A 15074-nucleotide genomic window follows, 5' to 3' on the forward strand; every position below is an offset into this window, starting at 1 on the left:
TTGGTTACCTTTCCTGCTTCCTCTGATCATAAGTCACTCAAATGAGTCCTGTTACAAAAGATGAGACAAACCCTTTGACCTCAAAGCCAGTACCACTTTTTTTTATCGTTCCCCTCTAATCATGGACTGATTTACACCAGGTGGGTGCAATTAAGTATCAGGGAGAACAAAACAAAAAAACAGGCTCCAGACCACGAAGAGTTGAATAGCCCTGCAATAAAATCAATAAATCATTGGAAAATCATTACATTTTAGAAAAAAAATCCATTATACCAAAAGGTGTGTTTTGTGAAGAAAATTAAAAAATATTGGGCAAACTACATCAGTCAGACTAACATTGCACAGCGCCCGTCTTAGGAGAGACGGAGGACAGTAGAATAGACTGGAGTGAATAGGGGAAGTCGAGTCTGGTTTAAATAGAATTCTCAAGATCAGGTGTGTCTGGTTCTGGAATGTCCATATCCTTGGCCTGGTGTACTCTTTAGGTGAACATTGTTCCACAGGTTTTAGGTCTTGTTCATTGTATTGGTCGTTGACTGTTTCAGCTCTTGGGCTGGTGGAACAGGCCTTGTATCCTGCGTACCAGGGCCTGGATGAAGGTGGAATGGGAGCGGACCTGGCTGTTCAGTCCCTCCACCTCCTGCAGCTTCCTCTGTAGAGCCTACCCCCATGTCACTCTGCAGCTTCCTCTGTAGAGCCTGCCCCCATGTCACTCTGCAGCTTCCTCTGTAGAGCCTCCCCAAAGCCGGACCCCATGTCACTGTGCAGCTGGAGACACAGGGTCTTACTGAAAACAAACTCACACATATACAACAATTAAACGGTTTGCCACTGAGGCTAACACAAATCCTACCCTTATAAACTAATCTGTGCAGATTTTCAAAGAACTGTTACACTGTTAGTGTAATCTAGTCTCTTACCTGCTTTTGCTGGCTGACTGGCCAGACCCAGGGCACGTCCAAATGAGTCTGGGGAATTCGAGAAACACCACTAACATCACATTTCCTGCAGTCATCTGGAGTTGGATGATGCCCACTGAAACAGGGTCAGATTTTTCATTCCCCTCATGATCAAGGTTAGGCTAGAGGGTAGCGTTATCGCATTCTAGATCTGTGATTAAGGGTGACTTCTACCAAAAGCCAGTCCGATCTCAATCTCCAGACAGGGTTAGCCTGGGGAGAACCTCGCTGGCTCCAGGCATCAGGGAGTCCTTGGGGTCGGTGGGGGTGCAGTACAACAGGTCGAACTCCAGGTGACGCCAAAGTACAAACAGGCAGGTCTCAATCACATCGGAGGTGTGGTTAGGTCAAGGTATTTCTCATTCTCACATGAACTAGCTACAGCTCAGGGCACGTCATTAATCATACATACCCAACAGCACATCATCCTCCTACAAAATCCCTAAAATCAAAACCACCCTGAGATGAACCCTAAACCATTAGATCAGTCCCTTTACCTAACCCCTGCACAGAAGTCTGGTGTGACTTCATCTGGTTTATTTTAATATGGTAGGATACAGGAGCAGAAGGCCAGCAGCTTGGCCCTGTTGTTGATAAGCTGGACCAGGAGGCTCCTCTGGACCAAAGAGATTCTCTACTCCAGTACCAAACACAGACACAGCTACACACCAAACAGAGAGACAGGGATAGAGGAGGGTTAGGGCTGAGGCACTATCACCTTGTCAATAGGTTGAATGTGTGTTTCCTCTTTGAGCTCCTCAGGGGGTGGCTGCTCCAGGCACTGCAGCTTTCCCAGAGCTTGTCTGGCTCTGGTGGAAGAAGTATGCAGCGATGTTCTTCAGTAGGAACAGCACCAGGCCCAGGCTGGGCACACGAGAGTACAGGCCCGAGGGCAGGGACAGGTCTTGAGTCAGGGCAGGAGAGGGGCTCTTAGCTTTTGCAACTGCTAATACAGAGGCTCTGTAGCCCTCAAACTCAACTCCAGTTCCACTGCATTTTCTCATTATTCCCCTCTAATATCAGGGACCGATTTAGACCTGGAACCCTAGGTGTGTGCAATTAATGATCAGGTAGAAGAGAAAACCAGCAGGCTCCTGACCTCGAAGGGTCAGAGTTGAGTACCCCTGCTCTATTGTCACAGAATGCATATGATTCATACCAGGATTATTACAGACAGAATGACAGAACGCATTATGATTCACAAATATGTGAAGACTGAAGAACTAGACATAAGTGCAGGAATCAGCTGACAGATTTGGACTCCTCCTCCATGCCCGTCTCCTCATCAGCTAATCAAAGAGGCTAACTGTAAAGGGTTTTGCTTTTTGCACATTTCCTCGTATCCCATTTACATCAGTGAATGACAATACATCCAATGCATCCAACTTTCATAGTGTGTGGGTGCATAGTGAGTGAGTGAGTAGTAGGTCTTATCTGCGTGCCGAGTGTGAGGCTAGTCGTCCAGCAGAAGGTGGAGGAGGCGCTGGGTGTGTGAGTGCTGGCGGTTGAGTGATGTCACTCTGAGCTCGATGCCCGTTGTCTTCATAAGCCAGGATATCTGGGACAGGGTGGAGATCTCATCACATGAGAGCGTAGGGGGAGAGACACGGTTTAGAGAGAAGATTGACACCCGGAGTAGTTTCCTTTCTCTCTGGCAGCTCTGTTAAAAAAGACGACTGGGTTTTTGTAGGAGTATAAATGCTCTGGTTGGCATCTGCCATATTTCTACCACCTATCCTGTGTTTTCAGATCAGTGCAGATGACGGAGAGAAGACCAGGATGGGAGCACACTGTATCGATATGACAGTGAAGAGCTCACTTGGTAGAATGAAGGGCAGGTGCTGCAGATGAGAACAGGAAGTCTTGGCTGGTCCTCAGGTATCGCATGGTGGGGCCTGACGTGTCCGAGCACGCACACAGCTGGTAGATGACCTGGTAACAGTGCTCAGCCAGGTGTGGTGCCTGGATGGTGAGCACGGAACCCAAGCGTATCTCACTGCCTCTCTGCAGCAGACTCAGGATGGCATGCAGGCAGCTTTGTGGGCACCTCAGCACACCTGACAGAGAGAGAAGATTTCCTTAGCATCACACAGCCAAATATCAATTAAAAATTCTGTTTCACAGGGGCAAGTTGAAGGAGTCATGAAAGCCACCAAACAGAAGAAAATTAACTGAAACAGGGAGGGACTACCTGCACCTGTCCAAAAACTAACGCTTGTTTTCATTTTCCATTGCAAAAAGTTTTGCTCAGGGCCAGTCCTGGCTGTTCTGCCACCTTAGGCAAGACAATAATAGAATAGTCCCAGTAAGCAAATACGTATTTTCCAGATGTTGAAGTTCAATTTAGGTTCTGAATGAAAAGTGAAGAGATGCCTTTTTGGCCTCCAGTGTGGCACAGCGGTCTAAGGCACTGCATCAGTGTGGCAGCGTCACTACAGCCTGGGGTTCGATCCCAGGCTGTGTCATTACCAGCCGTGACCGGGAGTCCCATAGGGAGGCACACAACTGAGCCAGCATCGTCCGGGTTAGGGGAGGGTTTGGCCAGTGGGGCTTTACTTGGCTCATTGCGCTCTTGTGACTCCTTGTGGCGGGCCGGGCGCCTGCAGGCTGACTTCGGTAGTCAGTTGAGCAGTGTTTCCTCCGACACATTGGTGTAACTGGCTTCCGGATTAAGCGAGCAGGTGTTAAGAAGCGCGGTTAGGCTGGTCATGTTTCGGAGGACGCATAACTCGACCCTAGCCACTCCCCAAGCCTGTTAGGGAGTTACAGCTAATCACAAAATTGTGGTCGAAAAATAAATCAAGTTCATTTTTCTTGTTATGAATGAAAGTTTAAAATATGTATTTTCTGGACGGTGAAATCAGGTTCATTTTCGGTTCTGAATGAAAGTTGAAAGGACTTAATTTATATGTTTGGACCAAATCAAAGCCGGTCCCGAATGGTCCGGAGAGGACTAAAAACCAACGTCTGTGGAAATTAAAGCCGGTCCGGACTACACCATCAGCGTTGGTCCATGCTTACTGATGTGTAACCTAGTGTCACCTAAAGTGACATTTTATGAATGCCCATCTATGTGGTAGGCCTACCATTTGTAAAACACACAAAAAAAGACGTCCGGTCCGGAAAGGAGTGGGGTGGGGTGTACCCTACCATGTCGTCCCGCAATGGAATTTTATGAATGCCCATACATGTGGTAGGCCCACCATTTGTAAAACAGACCTTTGCAGTCCAGAGTCCTGTGACTAATCAATTTGGTAATTTAAGCTCTGAATATCAGCCAATCAACATTGTCAGGAGTTATCCTGAACCTATTTGCAATGGGAAATCATAAGTATTATATTTTTTGCCATGATCAGATTGTCAATATTTTACAGCTACAAACTTGAAACTGCTAATCATGACAATTTACCCCACGGGGTGCAACTCCTGGACAGCAGTTGTGAGTAGCCTGATGTCCATTCCATATTGCCCATTTTACTTTTACCTGTCCTGTTTTTAGGATATGTCAGCGCATTTTTTATTTGATTGGGAGCCATTTAGGTTTGGATATTTGTGCCGAGAAACCTGCATGATGTAAAATATAATACTTCTGATTTCCACTGTTTTTGCTACTGTGAATGCCCTAATGAATACAACCCAGCATGTAAGAGAAGGAGCAGCTGGTGCCAACCTGCAGGTTGGTGGAGGAGATGGGCTTCTTGACCTCGTAGCCCACCAGATAGATGGCCAGGTTGGGGGCCTTTAGCTCCAGGGAAGTGATCAGAAGGTTCAGGATCTGGGTCTCGTGGCGGATCCTCGCCTCCTTCTTAGCCAGCTGAAAGTCTGGCAGGCAGCGAATGAAAGGAGTGGTGGTGAGTTGGAGTGACTAGCCTGGTCATGTGTGAAGTCTCCCACCAGCCAGTTGTAGATGTTGGGGTAGCGGGCGATGCGTCAGAGGATCTTAGTGCTCTGGAAGGCCGCCTCTGGATTGGTGCTGCTGTGATACAGGTACCTGCCAGGGACAAACACAACCAGGGAATAGGAAGTGGAGGTTTAGGAGGTGTATGCCCTGAACCTCTTGAAGCTAGGGGGCACTATTTTTATGTTTGGAAAAATAACATTCCCAAAGTAAACTGCCTATTTCTCAGGACCAGATGCTAGAATATGCATATAATTGACAGATTAGGATAGAAAACTCTAAAGTTTCCAAAACTGTCCAAATTTTGTCTGTGAGTTAAACAGAACTGATATTGCAGGCTAAAACCTGAGGAAAATCCAATCAGGAACTGCCCCTGTTTTTGAAACCTCTCTGTTGTTATGCATCCCTATTGCCTATTTAAAGGGATATCAACCAGATTCCTATTCCTATTTTTCTATGGCTTCCCTAAGGTGTCAACAGCCTTTAGACATAGTTTCAGGCTTTTATTTTGAAGAATGAGCGTGAACGACCACATTGCGTAAGTGGATAGGTGGGGGCTCTCAGAGTGAGTTGTGCTCAAAAGAGAAAGGCGGCCATTGTTACTCCCGGTCCTAGTGAAAAGCTAACTGTCCCGGTTGATATACACTGCTCAAAAAAATAAAGGGAACACTAAAATAACACATCCTAGATCTGAATGAATGAAATATTCTTATTAAATACTTTTTTCTTTACATAGTTGAATGTGCTGACAACAAAATCACACAAAAATTATCAATGGAAATCAAATTTATCAACCCATGGAGGTCTGGATTTGGAGTCACACTCAAAATTAAAGTGGAAAACCACACTACAGGCTGATCCAACTTTGATGTAATGTCCTTAAAAAACAAGTCAAAATGAGGCTCAGTAGTGTGTGTGGCCTCCACGTGCCTGTATGACCTCCCTACAACGCCTGGGCATGCTCCTGATGAGGTGGCGGATGGTCTCCTGAGGGATCTCCTCCCAAACCTGGACTAAAGCATCTGCCAACTCCTGGACAATCAATGGTCCAATGTGACGTTGGTGGATGGAGCGAGACATGATGTCCCAGATGTGCTCAATTGGATTCAGGTCTGGGGAACGGGCGGGCCAGTCCATAGCATCAATGCCTTCCTCTTGCAGGAACTGCTGACACACTCCAGCCACATGAGGTCTAGCATTGTCTTGCATTAGGAGGAACCCAGGGCCAACCGCACCAGCATATGGTCTCACAAGGGGTTTGAGGATCTCATCTCTGTACCTAATGGTAGTCAGGCTACCTCTGGCGAGCACATGGAGGGTTGTGCGGCCCCCCAAAGAAATGCCACCCCACACCATGACTGACCCACCGCCAAACGGGTCATGCTGGAGGATGTTGCAGGCAGCAGAACGTTCTCCACGGCGTCTCCAGACTGTCACATGTGCTCAGTGTGAACCTGCTTTCGTCTGTGAAGAGCACAGGGCGCCAGTGGCGAATTTGCCAATCTTGGTGTTCTCTGGCAAATGAAAAACGTCCTGCACGGTGTTGGGCTGTAAGCACAACCCCCACCTGTGGACGTCGGGTCCTCATACCACCCTCATGGAGTCTGTTTATGACCGTTTGAGCAGACACATGCACATTTGTGGCCTGCTGGAGGTCATTTTGCAGGGCTCTGGCAGTGCTCCTCCTGCTCCTCTTGCACAAAGGCGGAGGTAGCGGTCCTGCTGCTGGGTTGTTGCCCTCCTACGGCCTCCTCCACGTCTCCTGATGTACTGGCCTGTTTCCTGGTAGCGCCTCCATGCTCTGGACACTACCCTGACAGACACAGCAAACCTTCTTGCCACAGCTCGCATTGATGTTCCATCCTGGATGAGCTGCACTACCTGAGCCACTTGTGTGGGTTGTAGACTCCGTCTCATGCTACCACTAGAGTGAAAGCACCGCCAGCATTCAAAAGTGACCAAAACATCAGCCAGGAAGCATAGGAACTGAGAAGTGGTCTGTGGTCCCCACCTGCAGAACCACTCCTTTATTGGGGGTGTCTTGCTAATTGCCTATAATTTCCACCTGTTGTCTATTCCATTTGCACAACAGCATGTGAAATTTATTGTCAATGTTGCTTCCTAAGTGGACAGTTTGATTTCACAGAATTGTGATTGACTTGGAGTTACATTGTGTTGTTTAAGTGTTCCCTTTATTTTTTGAGCAGTGTATTATCTAATAAATATTTGAAAAACACCCTGAGGATTGATTATAAAAAACGTTTGACATTTTTCTGTGGACATTATGGATATAATTTGGAATTTTTGTCTGCGTTGTCATGAACGCTCTTTCCGGTGGATTCCTGGGCATAACGCACCAAACTAACGGAGGTATTTGGATATAAAAAATATCTTTATGGAACAAAAGGAACATTTGTTGTCTACCTGGGAGTCTCGTGAGTTAAAACATCCGAAGATCAAAGGTAAACTATTAATTTGATTGCTTTTCTGATTTTCGTGACCAAGTTACCTGATGCTAAGTGTACTTATTGTTTTGTCGAGCGATCGATAAACTTACACAAACGCTTGTATTACTTTCGCTGTAAAGCATAATTTCAAAATCTGAGACGACAGGTGGATTAACAAAAGGCTAAGCTGTGTTTTGCAATATTCCACTTGTGATTTCATGAATATTAATATTTTCTAGTAATATTATTTGACTGTGGTGCTATGCTATTCAGTGTTGCTGATGACAATTATACCAGATCCGGGATGGGTGGTTCAGAGGTTAAATCAGTGAATGAATGCTGCATTTATCTTTAGCTAGAGAACAAGAGAGGACCTCCACTTGTACCGAGCCCTGGAGAGCACCATTAGTGAGAACATGAGAAAATTCCTTTGTTTATTTACAGATTCCTACAGGGCATTGCAGGTGAGAGTATGTATAGTAACCGTGTGAGGACCCGTTGGTCTTTAGCAGGCTGACGCAGTAGTGGGCACACTGGTGGCCGTTAGCCAGGCCCTTCAGCATGTGTAGGTAGGTATGGGATGTACAGGGTGGGGGCCGGCAGATCCCCCATCTGATGCACAAACTTAAACAGCACCACCTGTGGTACATCACACAAGCGGTTACAAAATGTCCTATTGAAGGATGAATTAAGTATCATGTTAGAGCTGGGCGATAGAGACAAAAATCTACATTGTAATAAATTGATAGCAATAAATCTGAGGGAGCGCTAGAGCTGGGCGAGCAATATGAACAAAGGGGCATATCGTGATGAATGTAACTATTTTGCTTGATAAATACAATGATTTAAAAAATGGCTTAACTTTACATTAGCAACAGGGCTCTAGACAATTTTCCAGTGTCAAGTAAGACAACTGAGATGGTAGCCTATGATTAAAGTCAGCTATTTCATATAACATATCCAGGGAATGCATGATTGATATTTTGATGTGCAACCTGTCAAAATAGGATCCAGTATTACCAGCTTTATTTTTGGCTCTTCAGAGAATTTGCCCACATCTTTGTGCATATTGGCCTATAGTAGGGTTTACATTAGCCGGTAATAGCAGACTTTTGTTAGATAAAAAAATTTGAAAAGACAAATAAAATTGCCCGCCGGCCAATTGTTGGGGAGAACAAGAAATCCCGTTGTGAAATAATAATTTTTAGCCTATTCATTGATGGAAATACATTTGACTGGTCATGACAGCCTGACAGAGAGATCATCATAATATTTTTTTTTACAAAAGGATAGATTTGGAGTTAGATAAACTTGGACTTTCTGGCAGGTACATACAGTGCCTTGCGAAAGTATTCGGCCCCCTTGAACTTTGCGACCTTTTGCCACATTTCAGGCTTCAAACATAAAGATATAAAACTGTATTTTTTTGTGAAGAATCAACAACAAGTGGGACACAATCATGAAGTGGAACGACATTTATTGGATATTTCAAACTTTTTTAACAAATCAAAAACTGAAAAATTGGGCGTGCAAAATTATTCAGCCCCCTTAAGTTAATACTTTGTAGCGCCACCTTTTGCTGCGATTACAGCTGTAAGTCGCTTGGGTATGTCTCTATCAGTTTTGCACATTGAGAGACTGACATTTTTTCCCATTCCTCCTTGCAAAACAGCTCGAGCTCAGTGAGGTTGGATGGAGAGCATTTGTGAACAGCAGTTTTCAGTTCTTTCCACAGATTCTCGATTGGAGAAAGTCTGGACTTTGACTTGGCCATTCTAACACCTGGATATGTTTATTTTTGAACCATTCCATTGTAGATTTTGCTTTATGTTTTGGATCATTGTCTTGTTGGAAGACAAATCTCCATCCCAGTCTCAGATCTTTTGCAGACTCCATCAGGTTTTCTTCCAGAATGGTCCTGTATTTGGCTCCATCCATCTTCCCATCAATTTTAACCATCTTCCCTGTCCCTGCTGAAGAAAAGCAGGCCCAAACCATGATGCTGCCACCACCATGTTTGACAGTGGGGATGGTGTGTTCAGCTGTGTTGCTTTTACGCCAAACATAACGTTTTGCATTGTTGCCAAAAAGTTCAATTTTGGTTTCATCTGACCAGAGCACCTTCTTCCACATGTTTGGTGTTTCTCCCAGGTGGCTTGTGGCAAACTTTAAACGACACTTTTTATGGATATCTTTAAGAAATGGCTTTCTTCTTGCCACTCTTCCATAAAGGCCAGATTTGTGCAATATACGACTGATTGTTGTCCTATGGACAGAGTCTCCCACCTCAGCTGTAGATCTCTGCAGTTCATCCAGAGTGATCATGGGCCTCTTGGCTGCATCTCTGATCAGTCTTCTCCTTGTATGAGCTGAAAGTTTAGAGGGACGGCCAGGTCTTGGTAGATTTGTAGTGGTCTGATACTCCTTCAATTTCAATATGATCGCTTGCACAGTGCTCCTTGGGATGTTTAAAGCTTGGGAAATCTTTTTGTATCCAAATCCGGCTTTAAACTTCTTCACAACAGTATCTCGGACCTGCCTGGTGTGTTCCTTGTTCTTCATGATGCTCTCTGCGCTTTTAACGGACCGCTGAGACTATCACAGTGCAGGTGCATTTATACGGAGACTTGATTACACATAGGTGGATTGTATTTATCCTCATTAGTCATTTAGGTCAACATTGGATCATTCAGAGATCCTCACTGAACTTCTGGAGAGAGTTTGCTGCACTGAAAGTAAAGGGGCTGAATAATTTTGCACGCCCAATTTTTCAGTTTTTGATTTGTTAAAAAAGTTTGAAATATCCAATAAATGTCGTTCCACTTCATGATTGTGTCCCACTTGTTGTTGATTCTTCACAAAAAAATACAGTTTTATATCTTTATGTTTGAAGCCTGAAATGTGGCAAAAGGTCGCAAAGTTCAAGGGGGCCGAATACTTTCGCAAGGCACTGTATGCAGGATGCTAACCTGCACAGCATGGCCTTAGCTCCAGATCAAAACTCTAAACCTACAACCTAATGTTGACCAAAATTAACTAGAGAGATTACTGCTTTCAAGGTTTCCTTTTTCCAGGCTATACGGAGGATGCTCTAGCAAACAAACAGCTGAGGACACCATTCCAACCTGGAACTGAGTGAGTAGTGTTTGGTATGATGCTATTGTGAACGCCATAAAGAAAATAATAAATAAATAAAGTACATTACAATGATATATTTTGCTTCATGGGGACTGAATGCTGAGTTAAGGCTCCCATCTGGAGAGACCAGATACAAATTCAAATTGCTGGTTTTAAGCATTAAACTTTCAAATAGCTCTTTGTTGACTGTTACTGGGTGCTATCGTACTCCATCAGCACCAGCCTGTTCCCTACCTGCTCTAAGCTCTCTCCTGGCCCTTTACACTAAATCTGAATTTGTCCTGCTAGGTGAGCTAAACTTGGACATGCTTAAACCACCTGACCAAGTCCTAAAGCAATGAGACTCCCTAAATCTTTCAGATTATTACCAATCCCACAAGGCATGACTCCAAACACCCAGAAAAGGCTACTCTCCTCGATGTTATCCTCCCAAATAATCCTGATAGGTATCAGTCCGGTGCTTTGTGTAATGACCTTAGTGATCACGGTTTTACAGCCTGTGTTCGTAATGGCTGCTCAGTGAAATGACCTGTCCTGATGTCATAGACACTTGCTAAAAAACTTTCATGAGCAAGCCTTCCTTCATGAACTGGCCTCTAAAATGGTATAGAATCAGCTTGATCCCCTCTGTCAAAGAAGCTTGGACCTTCTTTTTTTAATATTTTCAGTGGTATTTTTAACAAACACGCCCCATAAAGAAAATGAGAATTAAAAACAGGTTCAGGCCCTGGTTCGACCGCGATCTTGCAGAGTTACTCTACCTCAAGAATTGCATTTGGCGAAAGGCTCGGCACACGCATACTCAGGCTGACTGGTTATCGTTCAGGCAAATGAAAAATATGTGCACTTGGGCTATCCGGAAGGCCAAAGTTAGTTACTTTAAGGAGCAGTTCTCTCTCTGTGGGTCTAACCCCAAGAAGTTCTGGAAAACGGTTAAAGACCTGGAGAATAAACCCTCCTCCTCACAGCTACCCATGTCCCTTAAAGTTGATGATGTGGTTGTTACTGACTAGAAGCACATGGCTGAGCTCTTCAATCACCACTTCATTAAGTCAGGATTCCTATTTGACTCAGGCATGCCTCCTTGACGGTCCAACATTTCCTCATCTCCCACCGCTTCTAATGCGACTATTCTAAGCAATATTGTGCTGCTATTTTTTTTTTTACTTGGCCAAAGCTTTTGATATGGTAGACCATTCCATTCTTGTGGGCCGGCTAAGGAGTATTGGTGTCTCCGAGGGGTCTTTGGCCTGGTTTGCTAACTACCTCTCTCAAAGGGTGTAGTGTATAAAGTCAGAAAATCTGCTGTCTTAGCCACTGCCTGTCACCAAGGGAGTACCCCATGGCGCGATCCTAGGCTCCACGCACTCCTCAATTTACATCAACAACATAGCTTCCTACTGCCTGAGCTATCTCATCCATTTATATGCAGATGATAGTATGGCTGGGCGGTATTCCGTATTTTATGATATACCGGTATTGATGCAGGGACTGGTTTGGTTTTTCACTTTACCTTCTATACCGGTATTTGAATGTTTGGTTTGTTAAAATGTGATAAGCCATGTGTAATGTCAATTTTTATAGTTTACTTCACTACTTGAGTCATCTCCCTCCGCTCTTTCTCTCCGTGCCACTTTCCACACAAACCTAGCCACGCCCCATCACTCAAAGAGCGCATTTGATGTTCCTCAACCAGGAGACACTCGCATTCAGTCTGCATGGTCAATGCAGCACATGCAACAATGTTGATGACAACAATGCTGTTTTCACTTTGTTTTCACTTTGCTTCTTAATATAAATCCACTAGAGTTCTATAATGACACTATTAGTTTGTGTTTCTTACATCAGCAAACAAACTAGCAAACAGCTAGTTTGTATTTTCTTAGCAAGTTGCCCTAAATCTAGTGAGACGCTAATTGTTAGCTGCTAATGCTAATATCTAGTGTCACGGGAATTTCTATCCCAATGTTCTAACTGAACTATTTTATATCTCTGTCTAATTCCTGAAGGTTGTGAATCTTCAGAGCAAATCGTTTATACACACACAAAAACAAGTAGAGGTCGACCGATTAATCGGAATGGCCGATTTCAAGTTTTCATAACAATCGCAAATCAGTATTTTTGTCAATTTTTTTTTTTTTACACCTTTATTTAATCTTTATTTAACTTGGCAAGTCAGTTAAGAACAAATTCTTATTTTCAATGACGGCCTAGAAACGGTGGGTTAACTGCCTCGCTCAGGGGCAGAATGACAGATTTTCACCTTGTCAGCTCGGGGGATCCAATCTTGCAACCTTACAGTTAACTAGTCCAACGCAATAACGACCTGCCTCTCTCTCGTTGCACTCCACAAGGAGACTGCCTGTTACGCAAATGCAGTAAGCCAAGGTAAGTTGCTAGCTAGCATTAAACTTACCTTATAAAAAAACAATCAATCATAATCAGTAGTTAACTACACATGGTTGATGATATTACTAGATATTATCTAGCGTGTCCTGCATTGCATATAATCTGACTGAGCATACAAGTATCTAAGTATCTGACTGAGCGGTGGAAGGCAGAAGCAGGCGCGTAAACATTCATTCAAACAGCACTTTCGTGCATTTTGCCAGCAGCTCTTCGTTGTGCGTCAAGCATTGCACTGTTTATGACTTCAAGCCTATCAACTCCCAAGATGAGGCTGGTGTAACCGAAGTGAAATGCCTGGCTAGTTAGCGGGCAATAATAGCGTTTCAAACTTCACTCGCTCTGAGCCTTGGGGTGGTTGTTTCCCTTGCTCTGCATGGGTAACCCTGCTTCGATGTGGTGGCTGTTGTCGTTGTGTTGCTGGTTTGAGCCCAGGGAGGAGCGAGGAGAGGGACGGAAGCTATACTGTTACACTGGCAATACTAAAGTGACTATAAGAACATCCAATAGTCAACGGTTAATTAAATACAAATGGTATAGAGGGAAATAGTCCTATAATTCCTATAATAACTACAACCTAAAACTTCTTATCTGGGAATATTGAAGACTCATGTTAAAAGGAAGCACCAGCTTTCATATGTTCTCATGTTCTGAGCAAGGAACTGAAACGTTAGCTTTCTTACAAAGCACATATTGCACTTTTACTTTCTTCTCCAACACTTTGTTTTTGCATTATTTAAACCAAATTGAACATGTTTCATTATTTACTTGAGGCTAAATTGATTTTATTGATGTATTCTATTAAGTTAAAATAAGTGTTCATTCAGTATTGTTGTAATTGTCATTATTACAAATACATTTTATTTTATTATTTTAATATCGGCCGATTAAATCGGTATCGGCTTTTTTGGTCCTCAAATAATCGGTATCGGCGTTGAAAAATCATAATCGGTCGAACTCTACAAACAAGTTCAAATCTTAAATTACGCCTTGCTCAGACAGTTACTTTTCCACTACATTGGAACTACACTACACTACATTGTTTATCATATTCTGCAACATGTTTCATAATTTTCTGCAAGCCTAACAATTTCTCACCTCCTCCTTTCTCACAGCATGTCCTGTTATTGGTTTCACAGTAGCACAACTTATCTGTTGATAGCTCCTCTTATCCTTCACACTTGCACCCTGCTTACATTTTTATTTTATTTTTTATTTTACCAGGCAAGTCAGTTAAGAACAAATTCTTATTTTCAATGACGGCCTAAGAACAGTGGGTTGTTCTGCCCCTGCCTGTTCAGGGGCAGAACGACAGCTCGACAGCTCGACAGAACTTGCAACCTTCCGGTTACTAGTCCAACGCTCTAACCACTAGGCTACCCTGCCGCCCCGGCAGCTAAACAGGAACAAAATGTCCTGGTTCTAAATCTGACAAACTACACACATCATCAGATTATAGTTTTATGATTCTAATACATTTCACAGAATTATATGGTTTCAGAGTGGAACACTTTAGGCATGATCTTAAACATACAAATTATTCTATCACTAGCTAACTAGCTAATAAATGTACTGAGGAAGAGCAAATGTAGCTAGCTAATACGGCCTGATAATACCAGTGATGGTGTAGACCTAAATCAGCATGTTGTTTGTGTGATGATACAATTCCTCTGAGAAGGGCTTCCTCTCACCTCTTTCCTATGTTTCTCGTTTCCCAGGCCACGCTCTTACTGAAGGCGCTCAAACTCCCGCATCACATTGATCTCTGATACCAGCGTCAGTAGGCACGTCGTCAGGCCCTGGCTCATCAGCTCATCTGTGAAATGTGTGGTGAGGGCCAACAGCTCCTCACTGAGGGAGAACACACATAACCAAGTCAACAGAGTGCACAAGAGAACACACAGTCCTCTGCGGTTTAATCATCAAGGCACAGAAATAAGAAAAATGAAAGCAGGAAGTAGATTATACCTTAGTTCCAAGGTGAATGTCTTGCAGTGGAGGCACTGGATGAGCGAGCGCAGGGAGTTGGCCACACAAAGCTTTCCATCCCAGTAGAGCAGCACTGCAACCAGCCCCCAACTCAGACCTGGGAAGTGGTGTTGCTGGTTCTCACCTGAATAAAAATACATATTTAGAAGCAAACATTCTACCAGTGTTTATCTCCATTGGTAACGTGATCCTCGACTTCGGCGATGTCATCTACAAAATAGCTTCCAATACTCTACT

General features: G+C 43.9%; 1 protein-coding gene across 1 annotated transcript; it reads right to left on the reverse strand.

The window, feature by feature from the left end:
• Positions 1-85: 85 nt before the first annotated feature.
• Positions 86-14977, reverse strand: LOC110502240 (nuclear pore complex protein Nup205-like). The gene is made up of 5 exons (XM_090215483.1): positions 14817-14977; positions 14540-14699; positions 4630-4950; positions 921-3016; positions 86-787 (listed from the first exon to the last, which is right to left on the reverse strand). The coding sequence occupies exons 1-2, from the start codon at positions 14975-14977 to the stop codon at positions 14576-14578; spliced, it is 285 nt and encodes a 94-aa protein (XP_090071609.1). The 3' UTR covers positions 86-787; positions 921-3016; positions 4630-4950; positions 14540-14575.
• Positions 14978-15074: the final 97 nt, after the last annotated feature.

This window comes from Oncorhynchus mykiss, chromosome 2 (assembly GCF_057628025.1).
Source record: "Oncorhynchus mykiss isolate SJ-2025 chromosome 2, ASM5762802v1, whole genome shotgun sequence".
Taxonomy (NCBI): Eukaryota; Metazoa; Chordata; class Actinopteri; order Salmoniformes; family Salmonidae; genus Oncorhynchus; species Oncorhynchus mykiss.

Bases quoted from the DNA above. Each gene is read 5' to 3' on its own strand.
- LOC110502240 (XM_090215483.1), bottom strand. From the start codon at position 14,977: ATGTATTTTTATTCAGGTGAGAACCAGCAACACCACTTCCCAGGTCTG. The intron at 14,700-14,816 runs GTATAATCTACT...GTTCTCCCTCAG, and splicing joins ACATTCACCTTGGAACTAAG to TGAGGAGCTGTTGGCCCTCA.